This window comes from Trachypithecus francoisi, unplaced genomic scaffold (genome assembly GCF_009764315.1).
Source record: "Trachypithecus francoisi isolate TF-2019V2 unplaced genomic scaffold, Tfra_2.0 Lachesis_group15, whole genome shotgun sequence".
In the NCBI taxonomy this organism is placed as follows: domain Eukaryota; kingdom Metazoa; phylum Chordata; class Mammalia; order Primates; family Cercopithecidae; genus Trachypithecus; species Trachypithecus francoisi.
In genome coordinates, this window is record NW_022681460.1 from 96,763,719 (window position 1) to 96,782,582 (window position 18,864).

At 47.5% G+C, this 18,864-nt stretch overlaps 1 protein-coding gene across 4 annotated transcripts in view; it reads right to left on the reverse strand.

Annotated features, from left to right (window-relative positions):
- Positions 1–18,864, reverse strand: part of SYT17 (synaptotagmin 17) — a 99,614-nt gene that overhangs the window by 24,204 nt on the left and 56,546 nt on the right. Inside the window, exon 8 of one of the 4 annotated variants that reach the window (XM_033235602.1) lies at positions 7,051–7,209. The exons of the other annotated variants lie outside the window; for them this stretch is intronic. Coding sequence (XP_033091493.1) covers positions 7,187–7,209 — 23 coding nt within the window. The 3' untranslated portion in view covers positions 7,051–7,186. Of the gene's footprint in view, positions 1–7,050; positions 7,210–18,864 lie in introns of those variants that run through there. 4 annotated transcript variants of the gene reach the window in all.

Genomic DNA, 18,864 nt, shown 5'->3' on the forward strand with positions numbered 1-18,864 from the left:
AACAGGTGCTGACTGGCTCTGAGCCGATGCAAACCTGCCCTTCTCAGCGCCTGGGGGAGATCACCACCCAACCCCAAAAACCTCAGAGGACGCACAGAATCCCATCATTCTAGCTCAGGGGCTCTTAACTTTGGTACCATAGGTATTTGGGGCTGGATGATTTTCTGTTGTGAGGGTCTGTGTGTGCACTGTGGGATATCTAGCAGTCTCCCTGGCCACTACTGACAAGAGGCCAGGAGCGTCCCTGAGCTGTGACAATAAAAATGCCTCCAGACATTGCCAAATGTCCTCTGAGGGGACAATGTCACCCCAGGTTGAGAACCACTGGTTTGACTGCTTTCATAAATCAGCAGGTGACCTGGGCTCTCCAGCCAAAAGGTTTTCCAGGCTCTTGCCAGCCTGGAATTTAGTGGCGTGAGATTCCCCCACTGTTGACCCTGACCGTAAACTCAGAGGCCACAAGTGCTCCGGGAGGTCGTGGAGCAAGCATGTTCAGGGCATGGACTGGCTCTTCTATTTGCCTGCTTGAGTGTCTGAGCAGAGATGGCTGTGTGGTCAGCAAAGCCTGTTCACTGCTCTCCCTCAACACGTAGCTGGACTACATTTCCCAGCCTCTCCTGCAGAGTTCCAGTTAATAGAATATGAGTGGAATTGGAAGTGGAAGTGATGTACATTACTTCTAGGCTTGGTCCATGAAAACTTTCCATGCAGTCCTCAACTCTCTCTCCTCCCCAACCACCAGCTAGAGATGAAACCCTCCAAGGCCAGAGAAGATGGTAGAGCCATGAGATGGAAGGCGCCTGGGCCACTGAATCATCACATGGAAGGTCACTCAGGACAGGATCCTCGAAGGACCTTGTGCAAGAAAGGAGTAAGATCCTGGTCCGGGCTGGGTGGCTCATGCCTGTATTCCTAGCACTTTGGGAGGCTGAGAGGGGAAAATTGCCTGAGGCCAGGAGTTCAAGACCAGCTTGCGCAAAATAGTGAGACCCCCATCTCTACGAAAAATTTTTTTAAATGGCAGGCACGGTGGCACACACCTGTAGTTCCAGCTACTCAGGAGATGGAGGTGGGAGGATCACTTGAACCCAGGAGTTCAAGGCTGCAGTGAGCTAAGATCGTGCCACTGCATTCCAGACTGGGGGACAGAGCAAGACTCTGTCTCAAAAAATAATAATAAAGAAAAGAAAAGAAATAAACTTCCATGGTGTCAAACCACAAGACCTTGGCAGCTTCTCTGTTACAGCAGCTAGCCATACCTTAACTGATACAGTGACTTCTAGCTTTGTAGTGAGTCATATGAGATCTCTGAGCTTCAGTTTCCTTCCCTGTAAAATGGGATAACACCAGTACCTACCTCGTTTGGTTGTTGTGAGATCAATTGAGACAGTGCTTATAAAGTACTTGGGACAGCACTTGGAGGATTATAAGACTTTAATAAATGTTGGCTATTTTTATTATAAGAGCTACCACTAAATTCCTGCCCCATGTCCAAGTTAGGAGCTCTTCCCATGATGTCTTTTGTGCCTTCTTTTCCAAACCACACTTAATAACTTGGAAAAGTATGACTTGCCCTAATCCTCAAGTGCCTTAGAAACTTATTGAGTCTTAGAGGCACTTGTTGTAATGAGGCTAGGGCCCTTATTTTATCACGAGGTTGTCCAGGCATACCTTTCTTTCTTTCCTTTTTCTTTTCTTTCTTTTTTTTTTTTTTTTTTTTTTTGAGATGGAGTTTTTTCGCTCTTGTCGCCCACACTGGAGTGCAATGGTGCGATCTCGGCTCACCGCAACCTCCGCCTCCCGGGTTCAAGTGATTCTCCTGCCTCAGATTCCTAAGTAGATGGGACTACAAGCATGTGCACCAGGCCTGGCTAATTTTGTATTTTTAGTAGAGACGGGGCTTCTCCATGTTGGTCAGGCTAGTCGGCTGGTCGGCTGGTCTCAAACTCCCAACCTCAGGTGATCCGCCTGCCTTGGACTCCCAAAGTGCTGGGATTACAAGTGTGAGCCACCGTGCCCAGCCAGACCAGGCATATCTTAAGTGTTCTGGCTTCTCCTTACCAGAGAGGCCACCAAGAGGGCAAGGGTGACCTTGCACAAGGATGGAAGAGGAACCCACCCAGAAATCATCCAAAGGCTGCCTCCCCTCCGCTTCTCCAGCCCCAACACAATTAAGCAGAATAAGATCCCAAAGCAGACATCTAAGGAGAACTTTGGCGGTCACATCAGCAGATACTCCCCCCGGTTCTTGGACCAGTTCTGTCACTCAAGATCCTCCAGGAAGTGAACAACAGGTCCCAAAGAGCCTCTGGTGGCCAGTGAGGGCGTTTGCTCATGAAGACAGAAGGGAAGATCTTTTGCTCACTGCCCGCCCTACTGACTCTGCACCCACCTGTTTGCTTTGTTTTGCTTGGTGAATAATGCCCTTGCCTACAGCTGTTTCTAAAAATAATTTCCATGATAAGCCAACTACATTCCGTCCTGCTTTAATGCAGGGCACAGGGGGAGGCAGAAACCCAGGGAAGCCGTTTTCATGTCAACTCACAAATAGGAAGAGAGAGCAAATTACACCCACTGAGCATCTGCTGTGTGCTAAGTCCTTGCATGCATGTCATCTCACCCAGTCCTTCGTGGTGCCAGGAGCCACATCTCTTCTTCAGTTCTGTTTCCTTCACGCCTATCAGCCTTAGGCACACTGTGGATGCTCAATAAACACTTATATCTAAGGCTTACATCTGTAATCCTAGCACTTTGGGAGGCCGAGACGGGGAGATTGCTTGAGCCCAGGAGCTCAAGACCAGCCTGGGCAACATGGCAAAACCCTGTCTCTACAAAGAAAAGTACAAAAATTAGCCGGGCATAGTGGTACACATCTACAGTCCCAGCGACTCAGGAGGCTGAGGTGAGAGGATCACTTGAGCCTACAGAGGTCGACGCTGCAGTGAGCTGAGATTGTGCCACTGCACTCCAGCCTGGGCAACAGAGTGAGACCCCATCTCAAAAAAAAAAAAAATTAAAAAATTTTTTAAAAAAGTATCATCTAAGTTCCTTGCTATAGTCTCTGCTAATTGCTCAGATCTCATTGCCTAATTCACTCCATGTGTTAACTATGTTTTGGACACTCTGGCTTTCTTTCTCTTCTTTGAACAAAATAAGCTCATTCCTGCCCCGGGACCTTTGCACAATTCCCTCTGCCTAGACTGCTCCTTTCCTCCATCCTTGCACTGCTGGACCTTCTCAGCTTATATACCAAATTTTAGAGTAATTTTCCAGGCCTTCTCTGTTGGCTCACTCCACTATTATTTAGCTGTTTGCTTATTTATCATTTATCTTACCCCAATTAGAACGTCCAGGTCATGGAAGAATGGATTTTTTCTGTCTTTCTGTGTTTCTTCAGCAACTAATGTAGCCCTCAACAAAGCAGGGGCTAGATAAACACTTAAGACATATAACTGAGTAACTGAGAGCTCAGATTCTAGTCCAGATGACCAGGGTTTGAATCCTGGCTCCAGGATCCTAGGTAAGCTACTTCCCACCCTGTTGTTGCCTCACTTTCTTCATCCATAAGATGGCAATAATGACTCCTATTGATGGCAGTGAAGGGCCATCCAGAGCAGCCACTGCCATTGCTCTGGCTGTGGTGGGGGGTGGGGGAGGTGTGGGGAACTGGCAGTGGTGGCAGGAGAGAGGCTGCAGGAGTGGCAGCAGTCGTGGTGGGACCCCTGTGCCCCACATGCCCAAGGCAGCCAATTGTGCTGTCCCCACCCTTGCATGACCAGGTGGGACCCACTCCCAGGACCAGAGCCTCTGTGACTCCAGACCCTGGCGTGCATCACCTCTCTCTGCCCATAGCTATGGGGAGGGTGCGGGAAGGAGGTGGATGGTGCTCAGTGCCTGCCCCCAGGAAACTCCACTGGAGCCTGTTGCCCTAGGGGCTGCTGCAAAGGGACTGGGCTGAGTCACCCACCAGCGGGAGAGCAGTGCGGTCAGGCATGGAGGAGTGGGCAGAGAGTGACCCAGCGAGGACCTGGGCTCCCGCCCCAGGCTACCAGGAGGTGTGGCCAGGGCTGCATGCTCCACAGAGCAGGTGAGATCTATCACAAGCAGGAGCCCTGCCTCCTCCAAAATGGCACAGAGGGAGCTCCCTTGGTGTAGCCGCAGCCACTCAGCCACAGCTGCAGATTCAGGCATCCATGCACTTTTGGGGACCCAGGGAGGTACCCCTCCCTCCCCACCCCAACCCCCCACCCCACCTGTGCAGCCTGGCTCCTTCCTGCTTTCGGCACCCACTCCTATCTTGGAGCAAAGTTGGAACGAAGCCTAGGTGCTGTGGCAACCTGGCCAGGGCAGTGCTGATATGGCAAGCCCCTGATGCCTCGGCCCCCTTCAGACTTTGGGTGCCAGCAAGCATGAGAGGGAGGCCGAGGAGGGGCTGAGGAGAGCCCACCACTGGCCTGCAGGTGCCCCTTGGCATGAACAGTCTGAGTGCCTTGAGCAGCCTGGCATGAGCAGTAGGAGACAGATAGGCTTCTGGGCAGAAGGGGGCTGGTCCCTGCTGAAGCCCCACCTTCAAACCAGGGAGAGCCTGAAGCCTGGGGGCCAGGCCACCAGTCCCATGGACCAGAGCAGGAACTTCTGGTGCTTTTCCCTCGGCCCGCCCATGGCTGCCCATGGACCAATGAGCATATACTTCCTCCCCTCTGAGGCCCATAAAAACCCTGGACTCAGCCACACTCAGGGTAGAGAACAAAGAGACAATGGGTAGACTACAGGCTGACCAGCTGCAGAGAGGAGCTACCCACTTTGCTGACAGCTGGACACTTGGATGACCTGCCTAGCAGAGAGGAGCTACCCTCTGTGCTGAGAGCTGAACACTCGTTGGGTCACCCTGGCTATGGAGAGGAGCTACCTGTTACGGGCCCCCTCTGAGCTGTTGTATTGCTCAATAAACAATAAGCTGTTGTATTGCTCCTCTTCGTCTTGCTCAGCCTCCACTTCTCTGCGTACCTCGTTCTTCCTGGATGCAGGACAAGAACTCAGGGCCTGCCAAATGGCAGGGCTAAAAGAGCTGTAACACAAACAGGGCTGAAACACACCCCTTGTTTGCCGTGTTACAGGCAACAAGAAGGAGAGAAGAAAAAGGCGAGGAGAGCTGCAGCCCTTCAGAGGGCCCAGGCCCAGGAGCTCCCCAAGCCAGGTCTGTGACTCCCCCTTTGGGGCCTTGTGGTTCCTGGTGTCTCCAAGCTTCTGGGCACCACTGTGTTCCCCAGTGCCAGCCATTGAAGCTGCTTGTGGAGAGCCTGGTCCAGCCACAGCCTCACAGTGAGCTGGCACCCATGCTGGCACCTGGAACTGCCCACCCCACTGCAGCAGCTGGTGTGCCTGACTGTGCACAGTGGCTGAACCCAATGCTCGCCTGCTTACATAACCCTCGCTACTCTGCTCCAGTCTCTTCAGAGGCATGGGATCCAGCCTGGTAGCATGAGCTGAGCGCAGCCTGCCAGGATGAGTGCACCCAGTGGGTTTGAGCAAAACTTGGACAAAGGCACCACCAGTCAGTGGTTTCTGGCCAGAAAAGCAACACCCTCAATGATCTTGTAACACTATGTCATAGTGTTCTATGCAGATTAAATGAATTAGTTCATTTGAAAAACTTGGAGCAGTGCCTGGCACACAGGAAGCACTATTTAAGTGTTCACCATTATTATCGTCAAATACTGCATGAAAAACCCTGAGATAGATTTTATATGCATCTGATAGAAGAAAAACAGAGGCTGAAAAAGATTAAAAGGTTCTGCTCAAAATGATACAGCACTAAACTCTGGGAGTCTGGTTTCCTTATTTCTAAGCCAAAGCTATATCCACTACAGCACGTTTCCTCAAAATGTAGGCAGACAGGTGACACTAGAAGCTGTACCCTGCAGGCCCTGGCATTTTAAATTTTTGTCATACATCTATTTTAAATGTTTAATTAATTAATTAATTTTGGGACAGGGTATTGCTCTGTTGTCCAGGCTGGAGTGCAGTGGTGTATTATAGTTCACTGCAGCCTCAAGTGATCCTCCCACTTTGGCCTCTTGAGTAGCTGAGACAACAGCCACACGTCACCATATGTCCAGCTGATTTTTTTTCATTTATCTTTTGCAGAGATGGGGGTCTTTCTATGTTGCCCAGACTGGTCTTGAACTCCTCCTGGCCCCAAGCAATCCTCCTGCCCTGGCCTTCCAAAGTGCTGGGATTATAGGTATGAGCCATGGCACCTGGCCAGGCCCTGGCATTTTAAAAGTTAAGCATTCTGCTGACTGGCAGCTCTGGGTTGGGAAAGTCGGAATGAGGTGATGGATAGAAGGGATGTCTGAAAGCATTCTCTTGGTTTTTGATTGATTTCTTGCCTAAGTCTTCATCTCGAACCTACCCAGGTGCTGGCCTTGGCTTCTGAGCATAATATTGCATCTTGCCACTACCAAGGCACAAAGCAAGCCTGAAATCTGGCCTCTGCTGGACCCCCTGTGTAGCCCAGACCCTGCAGGCACATATGTGGTTGGATAAACCCTCAGCTCCCCAATGTTGTCCCCCATGGGGATCTGCCTGGAACAAGGTCCCATCCAAAGGCACCAGAGTCATTAAACAGCCATTCAAGTGGAATAAAAACCATCAGGAGCCCTGGCAGCTGGCCTGGTCTTCAAAGGCTGTCATTGTAACCCACAATGGATGTGTACGATCCAGCCAAGTTCTACCACCTGGTGGATGCTGGCAGACTCAAGGAGCTCTCAGGAGGAGAAGTTGAGGTCAGAGTGCTAATGGGGGCTCTGCCAAGAGAACCCCAGGGTGACAGGTCAGATCTGTGCTTCCATCTCCTGACCGCCTGGCTAGAGTTCTGGCCTCTGCCCACATCCAGGTTCAACACCACAATCAACTAAGCCCTTGCTTTACGCCAAGCACTGCACTGAGCCCATTTACACATCATTTCCTTTTGTTCCCACAATAACCTGTGAGGTGGGAACTGAGATCTACAGACAAGAAATCCTGACTTAGAAGAGATAAGTAACTTGGCCAAGATAGGGAATGGTCCTTTACATCAGCGCATTCTGCTGATCCTACCTCCAACATTATAGTCCAGTGAATGACTTCTCTGAAATCCTTCTTCCACCTCTCCAGTCCAAGCCGCCATCAACCCAGTGATCTTTCAGATGATTCTCCCCTCAACAGCTGGAAGGATAGTGTTCAAACATCTAAGCCACATCACTTACCTGGTCAACATCCTCCAAAGATATCTCAATGCACTTAGAAAAAACCACCAACTTCTTATCCTACAGGCTGTACTTGATCTGCTCCCTGATAGTTCCCCCAACCCTGCTCTGGCCATATTGGGGTGACACGGGAGAACAGAGGAAGGGTCTCCTGGCTATTCAAAGTAATGCAGGGCAGGTGTGCTCCAAAGTAGGGCTTAGTCCACAAGGGTTCCTGGCTTTGCCTGGGAAAGAATTCAAGGGTGAGCTGGTGGTAGGGTAGAAGAAAACAGCTTTATTGAAGCAGCAGTGTGACAGCCCTGTGACTGCTCCTGCAGAGCAGGGGTACCCCATAGGCAGTGTGCTGAGTAGCAGCTCATGGCAGTTTTGTAATCATATTTATACCTACTTTTAATTACATGTAGATTAAAGGGTGGGTTATGCAGACATTTCTAGGAAAAGGGTGGTAACTTTTGGGTTGTCGGGTCATTGCCATGGAAAGGGGTGGTAACTCCCAGGTGTTACCATTGCAATGGCAAACTGACATGACACACTGGTTGGCACATCTTATAGAAAGCTGTTTTCCCCCATCCCTGTATTAGCTAGCCCTCAATTTGGTCCAGTGTCCAAGTCCCACACCTTCTGACTCAAAAGTGTGGGTCTCAGACCAGCACAGGTGTCACCTGGAACTTATTAGAATACAGATGCTCAGGTGCTTCCCCAGGCTAATAGAATCAGAAACTGCATTTTAACAAGACCCCCAGTTGATTCACAGGAACATCAATGTTGTGGTTAAGAGTGAGTGAAAAGGGCTTTGGAACCAAGCAGCTTTAAGTTGGAAACTCAGCTCAACCACTCACCAGCTGGATGACTTTGCACAGGTTACTAGTTACTACCTAAACAGTGAAAAAGTAATCTTACCCAAAAAGAGTCCTAGCCTTTGCCTTTGGCTCCTAGGGGTGATCTCTAGGTCCCTGGAATGTTCTGCCTAAGAATAGTATCTTTGTTTGCCTGAAGACTTTAACTCTTGGCTAGCCTAGCAATGTGATTTATGATGGGGGCTCTAGGATCACAAATAGTATCAATTCAGACTTCTGGAGAAACTGATCATGAAAGGTATTACCCAGACCTCTGGGAGGGGATAGAGACTGAAGATCAGCCACCTGAGCAGTATGTGATTGAGGCTCAGTAAAAACTCTGGATGCCAAAGGTGTGGCAAGCTTCCCTGGCTGGCTATCCTGTGTGCATTGTCACACACCATGACTGAGTAGAAGTAACGCTATCTGTGACTCACAAGGCAGACAGATGACTACAGTCTCAGAGTTTGACCCCTCCTGGACTCTGCCCTATGCATCTCTTCCCTTGGCTGATTTTAATTTGCACCCTTTTGCTGTAATAAAACTGTAGTCATAAGTAGCACTTTCTTGAGTTCTAGTAGTCTTTCTAGCAAATTATTGAACCTGAGGGAGGTCATACGGGCCCTGAAATTGTAACCAACTGGTCTGAAGGGAGGTGGTCCTAGAGACCTCAGAACTTACAGCTGGTATCTGAAGTGAGGGCAGTTTTGGGTGAACTGTTCTCTCACTCCACAGTTGGCTATACTCATTGCACTTCCCGTCTCTAAGCTTCGAATTTCCCCAACTGCAAAATGATCATAAAATAGATCATAGCTTATACGTTTGTTGAAAGATTAAATGAGAAAATCAGGCAGTTCATGATAAATAAATAGAAGTATTACTGTCCCCATTGTTCAAACAAGAAAACCAAGGTTCAGCGTGGTAAGGCAACTTGCCCACAATCACACAGAAGCCAGCTTTGGCTGACTTTGAACATGGTGCCACACAGCTTCCTCATGACTTGCTAATGTTTTCTGAGAAGGGAAGAACAAGAGGGGTTTGGTTGAGCCAGGAGCCCAGCAATCTGGTAAGGAACTCAGGGGCTGTCTGGGGTGAGTTGCCTGCCTCCATGTCAATGCTCCCCACTGTTTTTTCTTCTGTCCTTCTAGGATTCATGTGACATAAATGTTCTGGAATTCATGTGACATGAACTAATGTTTAATAACTTTTTGATATTTCTCCATAGATCTTCCCACCCTCTTCTTTCCCCAATTTTTTCACTCTCTGTTGCATAATATCTCTGGATCTGTCTTTGAGCCCACTAACACCTTCCTCTGTCACCTCCATTCTGCTATGGAGTCCATTTAGCAAATATTTTGTTTCAGTGATTGTACTTTTTCAGTTCTAAAATTTCCACATAATTCTAATATCTTCTATTTCTCTGTTGATCTGCTGACATTTTCTACCTTATCATTCTTTTCAAGAGGGTTCACCCTTACTTCTTAGAGCATAGTTATAACAGCTGCTTCAAAATCTTCATCTGATAATTCCAATATCTGGGCCATCTTGTGGTTGGCATCTGTTGATTACACTTTCTCTAAGAATTTGCCAGATTTTACTAATTCTTCATAAATCAAGTCATTTTGGGTTGTATCCTGGACATTTTTAATATTATGAGACTCTAGGTCTTGCTTAAATCCTATTGAATATGTTGACTTGTTAAGAAATTGACATGGAAAATTTCAGGCTACAAGTTCTATCCTGCCTTCTGTTTGCTGTTATTTTGATGTCAGTTCAGTTTTCAAAGGCTTTGCAATGCTATTCATATCTGCCCCTCAGATGTGTACCCTAGGGACCTAGGTGGTGAGCCACGCTATAGTTTGATTTTCAGTGTCTTTAGTAGACTGTTTAGAATAATATCCACTTGCATAGCTTGGAGATGAGTCCAGCACATACACAGCTTTATGAAATCCATTCTTAAGTTCTTCCCCTCTATAGTACTCCCCATACTGTGGCTCCCAGGAGCTCACTTCTGTGGTCCTCTGGCTTTAATGCCTTCACTCTGCAGCTCACTTCCCATGACTGATCTGGCACTAAGTGCCTACTGCCAGGTCTTGCTCTGACCTATCTCCCCATACTGCCAATCCCAAGGAACTTCAGGGAGCACAAACGCCTGGTTCTGCATCTGGGTTGGCACAGATTGGGTGTCAATTCCTGGCTCCCAGACATCATACCAGCTGGCAGCTCTGAAATGATGGTGAACAGGTGAGGGAGATGCTGGGGCAATAACCACAGGCTACTGGGCTGAGCTATTAAATACCTCCAAAGCGCCAGGTTTTCAACTCTTTCACAGACTGCAATGATTAAAACAGCAGATGGATGGGTTCACAGGCTGATTTGCCTTTAATCCCCATAATAAGAATGATTGCTACATTTTACACAAAAGTAAGCCGGAGCTCAGAGAGGCAGTGTCACTTGCTTGAGGCCACACAGCTGATTTATCATGGGGCCAAGATTCAAACTCAAGTCTGTGTAATTCCAGGTCCTGCTCTTCTATGGCAGGGTCCGTCAATTATCATCATCATCATCAATCATATTTGGCATTTATTGAGCACTAACTGTGCAACTTTCTAAAGCTTTTTATATAAAATAGTGAGATTTTCAGCATCGGAGGAAAGGTAAAAATAAATATATAAAATAAAAATTGAGATTGGAAGCTCATAACAGAGGAGAAACCTGAGATCCATCAAAAGAATAGTTTGCCCAATGTCCACACATTTGCGAGGTGGTAATGGTGAATTTCTTCCTTTCTGTCTGTCTTTTCTTTCTTTCCCTTTCTTTCTTTCTTTCTTTCTTTCTTTCTTTCTTTCTTCTTCTTTCTTTCTTTCTCTCTCTCTTTCTTTCTTTCTTTTTTTGAGACAGGGTCTCACACTGTCCCTCAGGCTGGAGTTCAGTGGCGTGATCATAGTTTACTGCAGACTTGGATTCCTGGGTTCAAGTGATTCTCCCAACTCAGCTTCCTGAGTAGCTGGGACTACAGGCAAGCACCACTATGCCTGGGTAATTTTTTAAATTTTTTGTGGAGATAAGGTCTCACTATGTTGCCTAGGCTAGTCTTGAACTCCTGGCTTTAAGCAATCCTCCTGCCTAGGCCTCCCATATTGCTGGGATTATAGGTGTGAAGTGTGAACCACTGTGACTGACCAAAAGGTGAAATTTGAACCAAACTGTAGCTCACTCCAATCCATAGTCTGAAGAGCCATGCAACCCTCTCTCTAGGAAGCAGTGTTGAGCCTGGTGCTCACTAAGTCAGGCTAGAAGGGGAAAAGACAGAGGCTGCTGCATGGCTGCAGGGAGAAGGTATGTCATGGGTGGGCTGTGGCCAGGGTAGGGCTGTAGGGAAGCATCTGTGCCCTGGAACAAGCCCACTCATGTCTCCATCTCAAGGAAATTCCAGGCTCTCTCAGAATGCTCTGCCCCTCAATTCCTTCCTCTTCTCTTCTCTGCTGGAGACCCTCTGCCTCTCCACTATCCTGCTTCCCAAACTCCAACACCTTTTATTTTTAACTTAATTTTATTTTTTGAGACAGAGTGTCACTCTGTTGCCCACGTTGGAGTGCAGTGGCATGATCCTAGCTCACTGCAGCCTTGACCTCCTGGACTCAAGTGATCCTCCCACCTCAGCCTCCTGAATAGCTGGGATGACAGGCATGCACCACCATGCCCAGCTAATTTTGTTTTTTTTTTTTTTTTTTTGTAGAAATGGGATCTTGCTATGTGTCCAGGCTGGTCTTGAACTCTTGTACTCAAGTGATCCTCCTGCCTCAGCCTCCCAAAGTACTGGGATTATACATGTGAGTCACCATGCCTGGCCCCCAACCGCTTTAAAGAACACCCTCCAGTGCCCATTTGACCTGGGGTCTTTCCAAACAAGAGGCTGGCACGCTGCCCTCCAGCCCTCCCATCCATTCCCCGCCGCGCCTCCCCACCCATCTCATCTCACCAGCAGATTCAGTTAGCCGATTTGATGCCACAGCTGCAGAAAGCCAAGCAATTATGGAACACAGACCAGGTGCCTTGGCACTCGCTCTCACAGAGGGGCCTGGGAGGCCTCCAGACAGACAGCAGGGTGGGAGGGAAGCGGAACAGTAGAGGCAAAGATTGGCCAACCCAGCCTGCACAAGAGAGCCACCTGGGAGCTTTGAAGAATACAGATGCCTTCCAAAACCCCAAAAAACCCAGATGCCTGGGCTGATTCCGTTTATCTGTTCTAGGAACTGGGCATCTGAATTTTTTTAAAGTCCCTGAGTAATACTAATGTACAGACAGGGTTAGGGAGTCAAATGATGTGCAGGGATAGGGACCAGTGCTAGAGAGTTTATTTATTTATTTATTTATTTATTTATTTATTTATTTTGAGACAGGCACTGGCTCTGTCACCTAGACTGGAATGCAGTGCCACAATCTTGGCTCACTGCAACCTCCACCTCCCAGGCTCAAGCGATCCTCCCACCTAAGCCTCCCGAGTAGCTGGAACTACAGGCATGCACCACCGCACCCAGCCAATTTTTGTATTTTTAGTAGAGATGGGGTTTTGCCATGCTGCCCAGGCTGGTCTCAAACTCCTGGACTCAAACGATCCGCGCCCTTCAGCCTGTCAAATTGCTGGGATTAGAGGTGTGAGTCACTGCACCGGGCCAAGGGTTTAATTCTTATTAATGCACTGGCACAATCAATCATCATTCACCCTGATGCCCTTCCCGTGTCTGTTTGTTTCCCAAAATGTGGTCTGCAGCTCCACAGCATCGGCATCACCTGGGAACTGTTAGAAATGCAGAATTCCAGGCCCACCTCGGCCTCCTGTTACCGAGTCGGAATTTGCATTTTAACCAATCCCTGGGCGATGCAGATGCATGTGAAAATAGAGACGCCCCATTCTCTAGTCTTAGCTAGAGACACCAAGGGTTGGCAAAAATTGAGGCATGTCTGTCGTTGCCTTGTATCTTTTCTGTGTGTTCCATAACTGTCCTGCACTGCTTATTATTGGTGAGGCCTCTCTAAGCCTATGCCCTAGTCCATTCCTGCAGCAGGCAGCAGGGTGTGGGGGTCTTTCATGCCAGCCCCTGGCAGTTTTAGCTCCCAGGTTGAAATGTGACGTCAGCCTCAATTTCTCTTCTGGGGCTGGAGCCCGGTCGACCTCTCTGCATCCCCTGCAATCCTGTCTGCTGATTAATACCTCCTCATCCTTCAGCTCCCAGCTCACGTGTCAGCTCCTCTCACTTCACAGACTGGGTCAGACACTCTGAAATGTGCCCTGCATCTCTCCTTCAGAGCCCTTAGACCAATTTACAATTCAATCGTTATTGGTGTGGCATTCAATTAATGTCCGTCTGCCTCTACTAGAATTAAGCTCCATGAGAACACAGGCCGTGAATGTCTGGTTCTCTGTCGAATACATAACATCTAGCACGGTGCCAGGTACATAGTAGGTGCTCCAAAAATTTAATCAGTAAGGACAGACACATGGTCAACTCCTACCCCAGGAAGCTGGTCCCACCGCCTCCCACCTCAGCCGTAACAGGTGGCCAGAAAGAAGCAGTTCCTCCACCTGCCTTGCCCCAGGCTTTGGGAACGCTTCCTAAGCCAAGGGTCTCTTGACCAAGTTTGCCAAGGGAACAAGAGTGTTTTCGTCTTTTTTTTTCTTTTGAGATGGAGTTTCACTCTTGTCACCCAGGCTGGAGTGCTATCGCACGATCTTAGGTTCCCGAGTAGCTGGGATAGCAGGCACCTGCCACCACACACAGCTAATTTTTGTATTTTTAGTAGAAACAGGGTTACACCATGTTGGCCAGGTTAGTCTTGAACTTCTGACCTCAGATGAGTCACCCGCCTTGGCCTACCACAGTGTTGGGATTATAGGCGTGAGCCACTCTGCCCAGCATACAGAGGGTTTTGAGTGCCTTTCAGAAGGACAGGAAACCCTGACCACTTAGGGGAAACTAAGGGAGAGAGAAGGCTAGAGGCTCAACATATGACATTTGGTTCCTTCAAATTTAGGGATTTCTCCAAAACTTTACCTCCAGAAGACAGAGGGCCTTTCTCTAACATTGAGAGGGAAGACAATACCCTACCCAGGTAATTCTGCAAAATAATTGTTTCCTTCCGTCTTTGGGTTTTCCACAGAATCTCAAGACTCTATGTAGGCAGGTAGATAAACTATATTATGTATGTATGTATATATATGTAGCCTTTCTTCAGTAAGCTCAAGGTAGCATCTAGTTGCATAAATTGGATGTCTTTCAAGCAATAATAATCTCATCTCATATTTAAAGAGGACTTTCTCTGAGCCAAGTATTGCTCTAAGCCTTTATATCTATTCACCCATTTGGACTTTGCAACAATTCACCATTATTCCCATTTTACAGGTGAGGAAGCTAAGGCAAAGAGAGGCCAAGCAGAGTGCCAAGATTACACAGCAAGTAAGTCAAGAACATGGACCCAAGCTAAGGGTCTGGTTCCTAACTATTATGCCTAACTATTCCCTCAAAGTGGCAATGAAAGAACATTCTTTTCTCAGGGAAAAGAACAGTATGCCAGGTTCCAGCATCAGCATCCAGGTACTTCTCTGAATTGCTTAGGATCTCCTGGGCTCAAGCTTCATTTATTTATTTTTTCTTTCCTTCTAATTATAGCAAAATACATGTAACATAAAAGTAACCATTTTTAGATATACAGGTCAGTGGCACTAAGTATATTCACAGTGTTGTGTAATCATCACAACTGTCCGTCTCCAGAATTTTTTTTTTTTTTTGAGACAGAGTTTCACTCTTGTCGCCAAGGCTGAAGTGCAATGGCACGATCTCGGCTTACTGCAACCTCTTCCTCCCAGGTTCAAGTGATTCTCCTACCTCAGCCTCCTGAGTAGCTGGAATTACAGGTGCCCACCACCACACCCGGCTAATTTGTGTATTTTTAGTAGAGATGGGGTTTCACCATATTGGCCAGGCTGATCTCAAACTCCCGAACTCAGGTGATCCACCCGCTTTGGGCTCCCAAAGTTTTGGGATTACAGGCGTGAGCCACTGTGCCTGACCTCCAAAACCTTTTTTTTTTAACTTGCCCAACTGAAAGTCTTCACCAATTAAATAATAGCTCTCTATCCTCTCCTTCCCCCAGCTCCTGATAATCTCTATTCTACTTTGTGTCTATGAATTTGACTACTCTAGATATTTCACGGAAGTGGAATGATACAGTATTTGTCCTCTCCTATCTGGTTTGTTTCACTCAGCATAATTTCTTCCAGGTTCATCCATGTTGTAGCGTGAGTCAGAATTTCCTTCCTATAGGCCGGGCGCGGTGGCTCAAGCCTGTAATCCCAGCACTTTGGGAGGCCGAGGCGGGCGGATCACGAGGTCAGGAGATCGAGACCCCTCCTGGCTAACACGGTGAAACCCCGTCTCTACTAAAAAAATACAAAAAACTAGCCGGGCGCAGTGGCGGGCGCCTGTAGTCTCAGCTACTCGGAGGCTGAGGCGGGAGAATGGCGGGAACCCGGGAGGCGGAGCTTGCAGTGAGCCGAGATCGCGCCACTGCACTCCAGCCTGGGCGACACAGCGAGACTCCGTCTCAAAAAAAAAAAAAAAAGAATTTCCTTCCTATTTAAGGCTGAGTAATATTCCATTGTATGTATGCACTGCTTTATTTATTTATTTTTTTTTGAGACGGAGTCTTGCTCTGTCGCCCAGGCTGGAGTGCAGTGGCGCCATCTCGGCTCACTGCAAGCTCCACCTCCTGGGTTCATGCCATTCTCCTGCCTCAGCCTCCTGAGTAGCTGGGACTACAGGCACCCGCCACCGCGCCCAGCTAATTTTTTTGTATTTTTAGTAGAGATGGGGTTTCACCGTGGTCTCGATCTCCTGACCTCGTGATCCGCCTGCCTCCGCCTCCCAAAGTGCTGGGATTACAGGCGTGAGCCACCGCGCCCGGCTAGCACTGCTTTGTTTACCCATTTATCTGTCGATGAATGTTCAGGTTGCTTCCACCTGTTGGTGGTTGTAAATAAGGCTGCTATGAACGTAGGTGTACAAATAACAGATTGAGTCCCTGCTTTCAATTCTTTTGGGTTTATACCTACAAGTGCAATTGCTAGATCACATGGTCATTCTATTTTTAACTTTTTGAAGATTTGCCATCAAGCTGCATTTCTTTTCTCTGTCTTTCTGATGTGGTTTGCATCTGTGTCTCCAGCCAAATCTCATGTCAAATTGTAAACCCTAGTGTTGGAGGTGGGGCCTGATGGGAGGTGATGGATCATAAGGGTGGATTCCTCATGAATGGTTTAGCATCGTCTCCCTTGGTACTATATAGTGAGTGAGTTCTCCTGAGATCTGCTGGTTTAAAAGTGTGTGGCACCTTCCCCTTCACTCTCTTCCTCCTGCTCTGGCCATGTAAGGTGCACGCTCCCTCTTTGCCTTCCTCCATAATAGTACGTTTCCTGAGGCCTCCTGGGAAGCCAAGCAGATGCCACTCTCATGCTTCCTGTACAGCCTGAGGAACCAGGAGCCAATTAAACTCTTTTCTTTATAAATTACCCAGTCTTAGTTGTTTCATTGTAACAATGCGAGAACGGACCGATATACTTTCTTTCCTTCTTTTTCCCAACATCCAGTAAAAACTCAATCACTTCAGTGGCCAGCTCCACTTTACTTTGGTTCAGTAAACCTTCCTGAATTTCCTGGAAGCCCTCCGGGCTGTGTGTTGCTATCTTGGGAGGTGAAAAGCAATTTTACCCTTCTTTTCATTTTTTATTTTTAAACCTCAGCTGCAGAAACCACCTGATTGAAAATTGCAGACGAATCCTCATCCCACACAGGAAAACAAGTGTTCAGAAAGTCCAGCTTACCAGCTAATTACAGGCTTTTACCAGGGATTCATGGCAAATGCTAAATTGCAGATTAACCTTACTTTTCTTATGAAGTGTTTGGAAACATGGTAATAGGCTGGGTTTTGGATCCTCGGCCTAGAGGTGACAGCTCTTTTCCTCAGTGGACAAATAAAGCAGGTTAGAACCTTATGAATTTGAGTTCAGGAGAACTGTAGCTTTGCTGAGATACATACCAACTTAAGACACATTTCTCATATTATTCCAGCCAGTACCCTTTATGTAAAATGCCACCCTAGCTGGGATTTCCACTCACAGCTGTGGTTCGGAACAATGAATGAGCCATAGAAATATCTGGGGTACTTTTAAAAAATAGCTACTTATAGATGCTCAGTGCCTCAGCCTAGTCCAGTTGCTTTAGAGTCTCTGCGGGATACAGTGCAGTCACTGGTAGCATTTTAAAGCTCCCAGGTAATTCTAAGGTAGAGCCAGGGTTGAGAATCCCTGATTTAAGGATCGGGCAGGCAATTCTTCCTCCTCCAGAAAGAATATTTTCAATGAGCTTTTAACCAGAGGAACATGAACTTCCAAGCCAGGGGCCCAAAACTTACAGGAGAGAAGCGGGTCTTCTGTGAATGGAGAGTACAAGACTCGCCTGATGGCGTCAGCTGACCACTGCCCCAGCTGACGGTTGCCACCTGAAGTGCTGTGGGCTGAATAAAAGATGTATGGGGGGGTGTGGTGTGACGACCCTTCTGGTTTGAGCCTTCTGAGGTAACCATATGGGATTCAAGGAATTCAAAAAAACCTCTGCAACTATGTGCAAAATTTTCCATACTTCCATGTATTTTACTGGAGTTCTAATCACAATCCCTGAAGCTCTGTCATACCCCCCACCTCCAGAATAAATAATCTCACCTTTATCATACTACATCATGCAACAGTATCTAATGCAGTTATTAAAAATAAAAAGTTAAATCCATTTGTATTCATATTGATCTGAAGGCAATGAACACATTCATTGTTAATTACACCAAAGCAAGCATCAATGTGGTATCCATGGAATGTCCTGGTAACCTCCGCCAGGGCAAGGATCAGGTCTGTTTTGTTCACTGCTCTATTCCCAGAACTTGGAAGCACTGCCTGGCACAGAAGGTGTTTAATACACACTTGTTGAATTCATGAATAATGTTTTAAAGGAACAGAACCCTCTGTATGTGGATATTATTGTGTGAACAAGGAAAAAAGTGTGGAATGATACACGGCAGAACATTAAAGGCTTGACTTCAGGGAGAAGGAATTGGAAAGGGGAAGGCATTAAAGAAAGACATCAGGCTGGGTGTGGTGGCTCGTGCCTGTAATCCCAGCACTTTGGGAGGCCGAGGTGGGTGGATTGCTTGAGGTCAGGAGTTTGAGACTGGTCTGGCCAACACGGTAAAACCCTGTCTCTACAAAAAATATTAAAAATTTTTCCGGACATGGTGGCGTGCACGTATAATCCCAAGTACTGAGCAGGCTGAGGCATGAGAATTGCTTGAGCCTGGGAGGCGGAGGTTGCAGTGAGCCGAGATCACACCACTGCACTCCAGCCTGGGAGAGAGAATGGGACTGTCTCAAAAAAAAAAAAAAAAAATGGGAAGGATTCCACAGCAAGAAAACACTCTGAAATAAACAAAACTGCATGAGAGAGTGAGAAGGTGGTGGCTGCCCCATGGGCGTGGGAGAAAAAAGGAAAACATTAAACTTTCCCTTTAATAATAGTTAACAGTTCTAGAGTGCTTACTATGGGCGGTACAGTGCTCAGCACCGTGTGTTTATTGATCGCACTGAATTATGTGCATTCTATCTTGAATGCACACAACAATCCTGTGAAGTATCCTGTATTGTTATCCCCATTTTACAGCTGAGAAGACCTAAG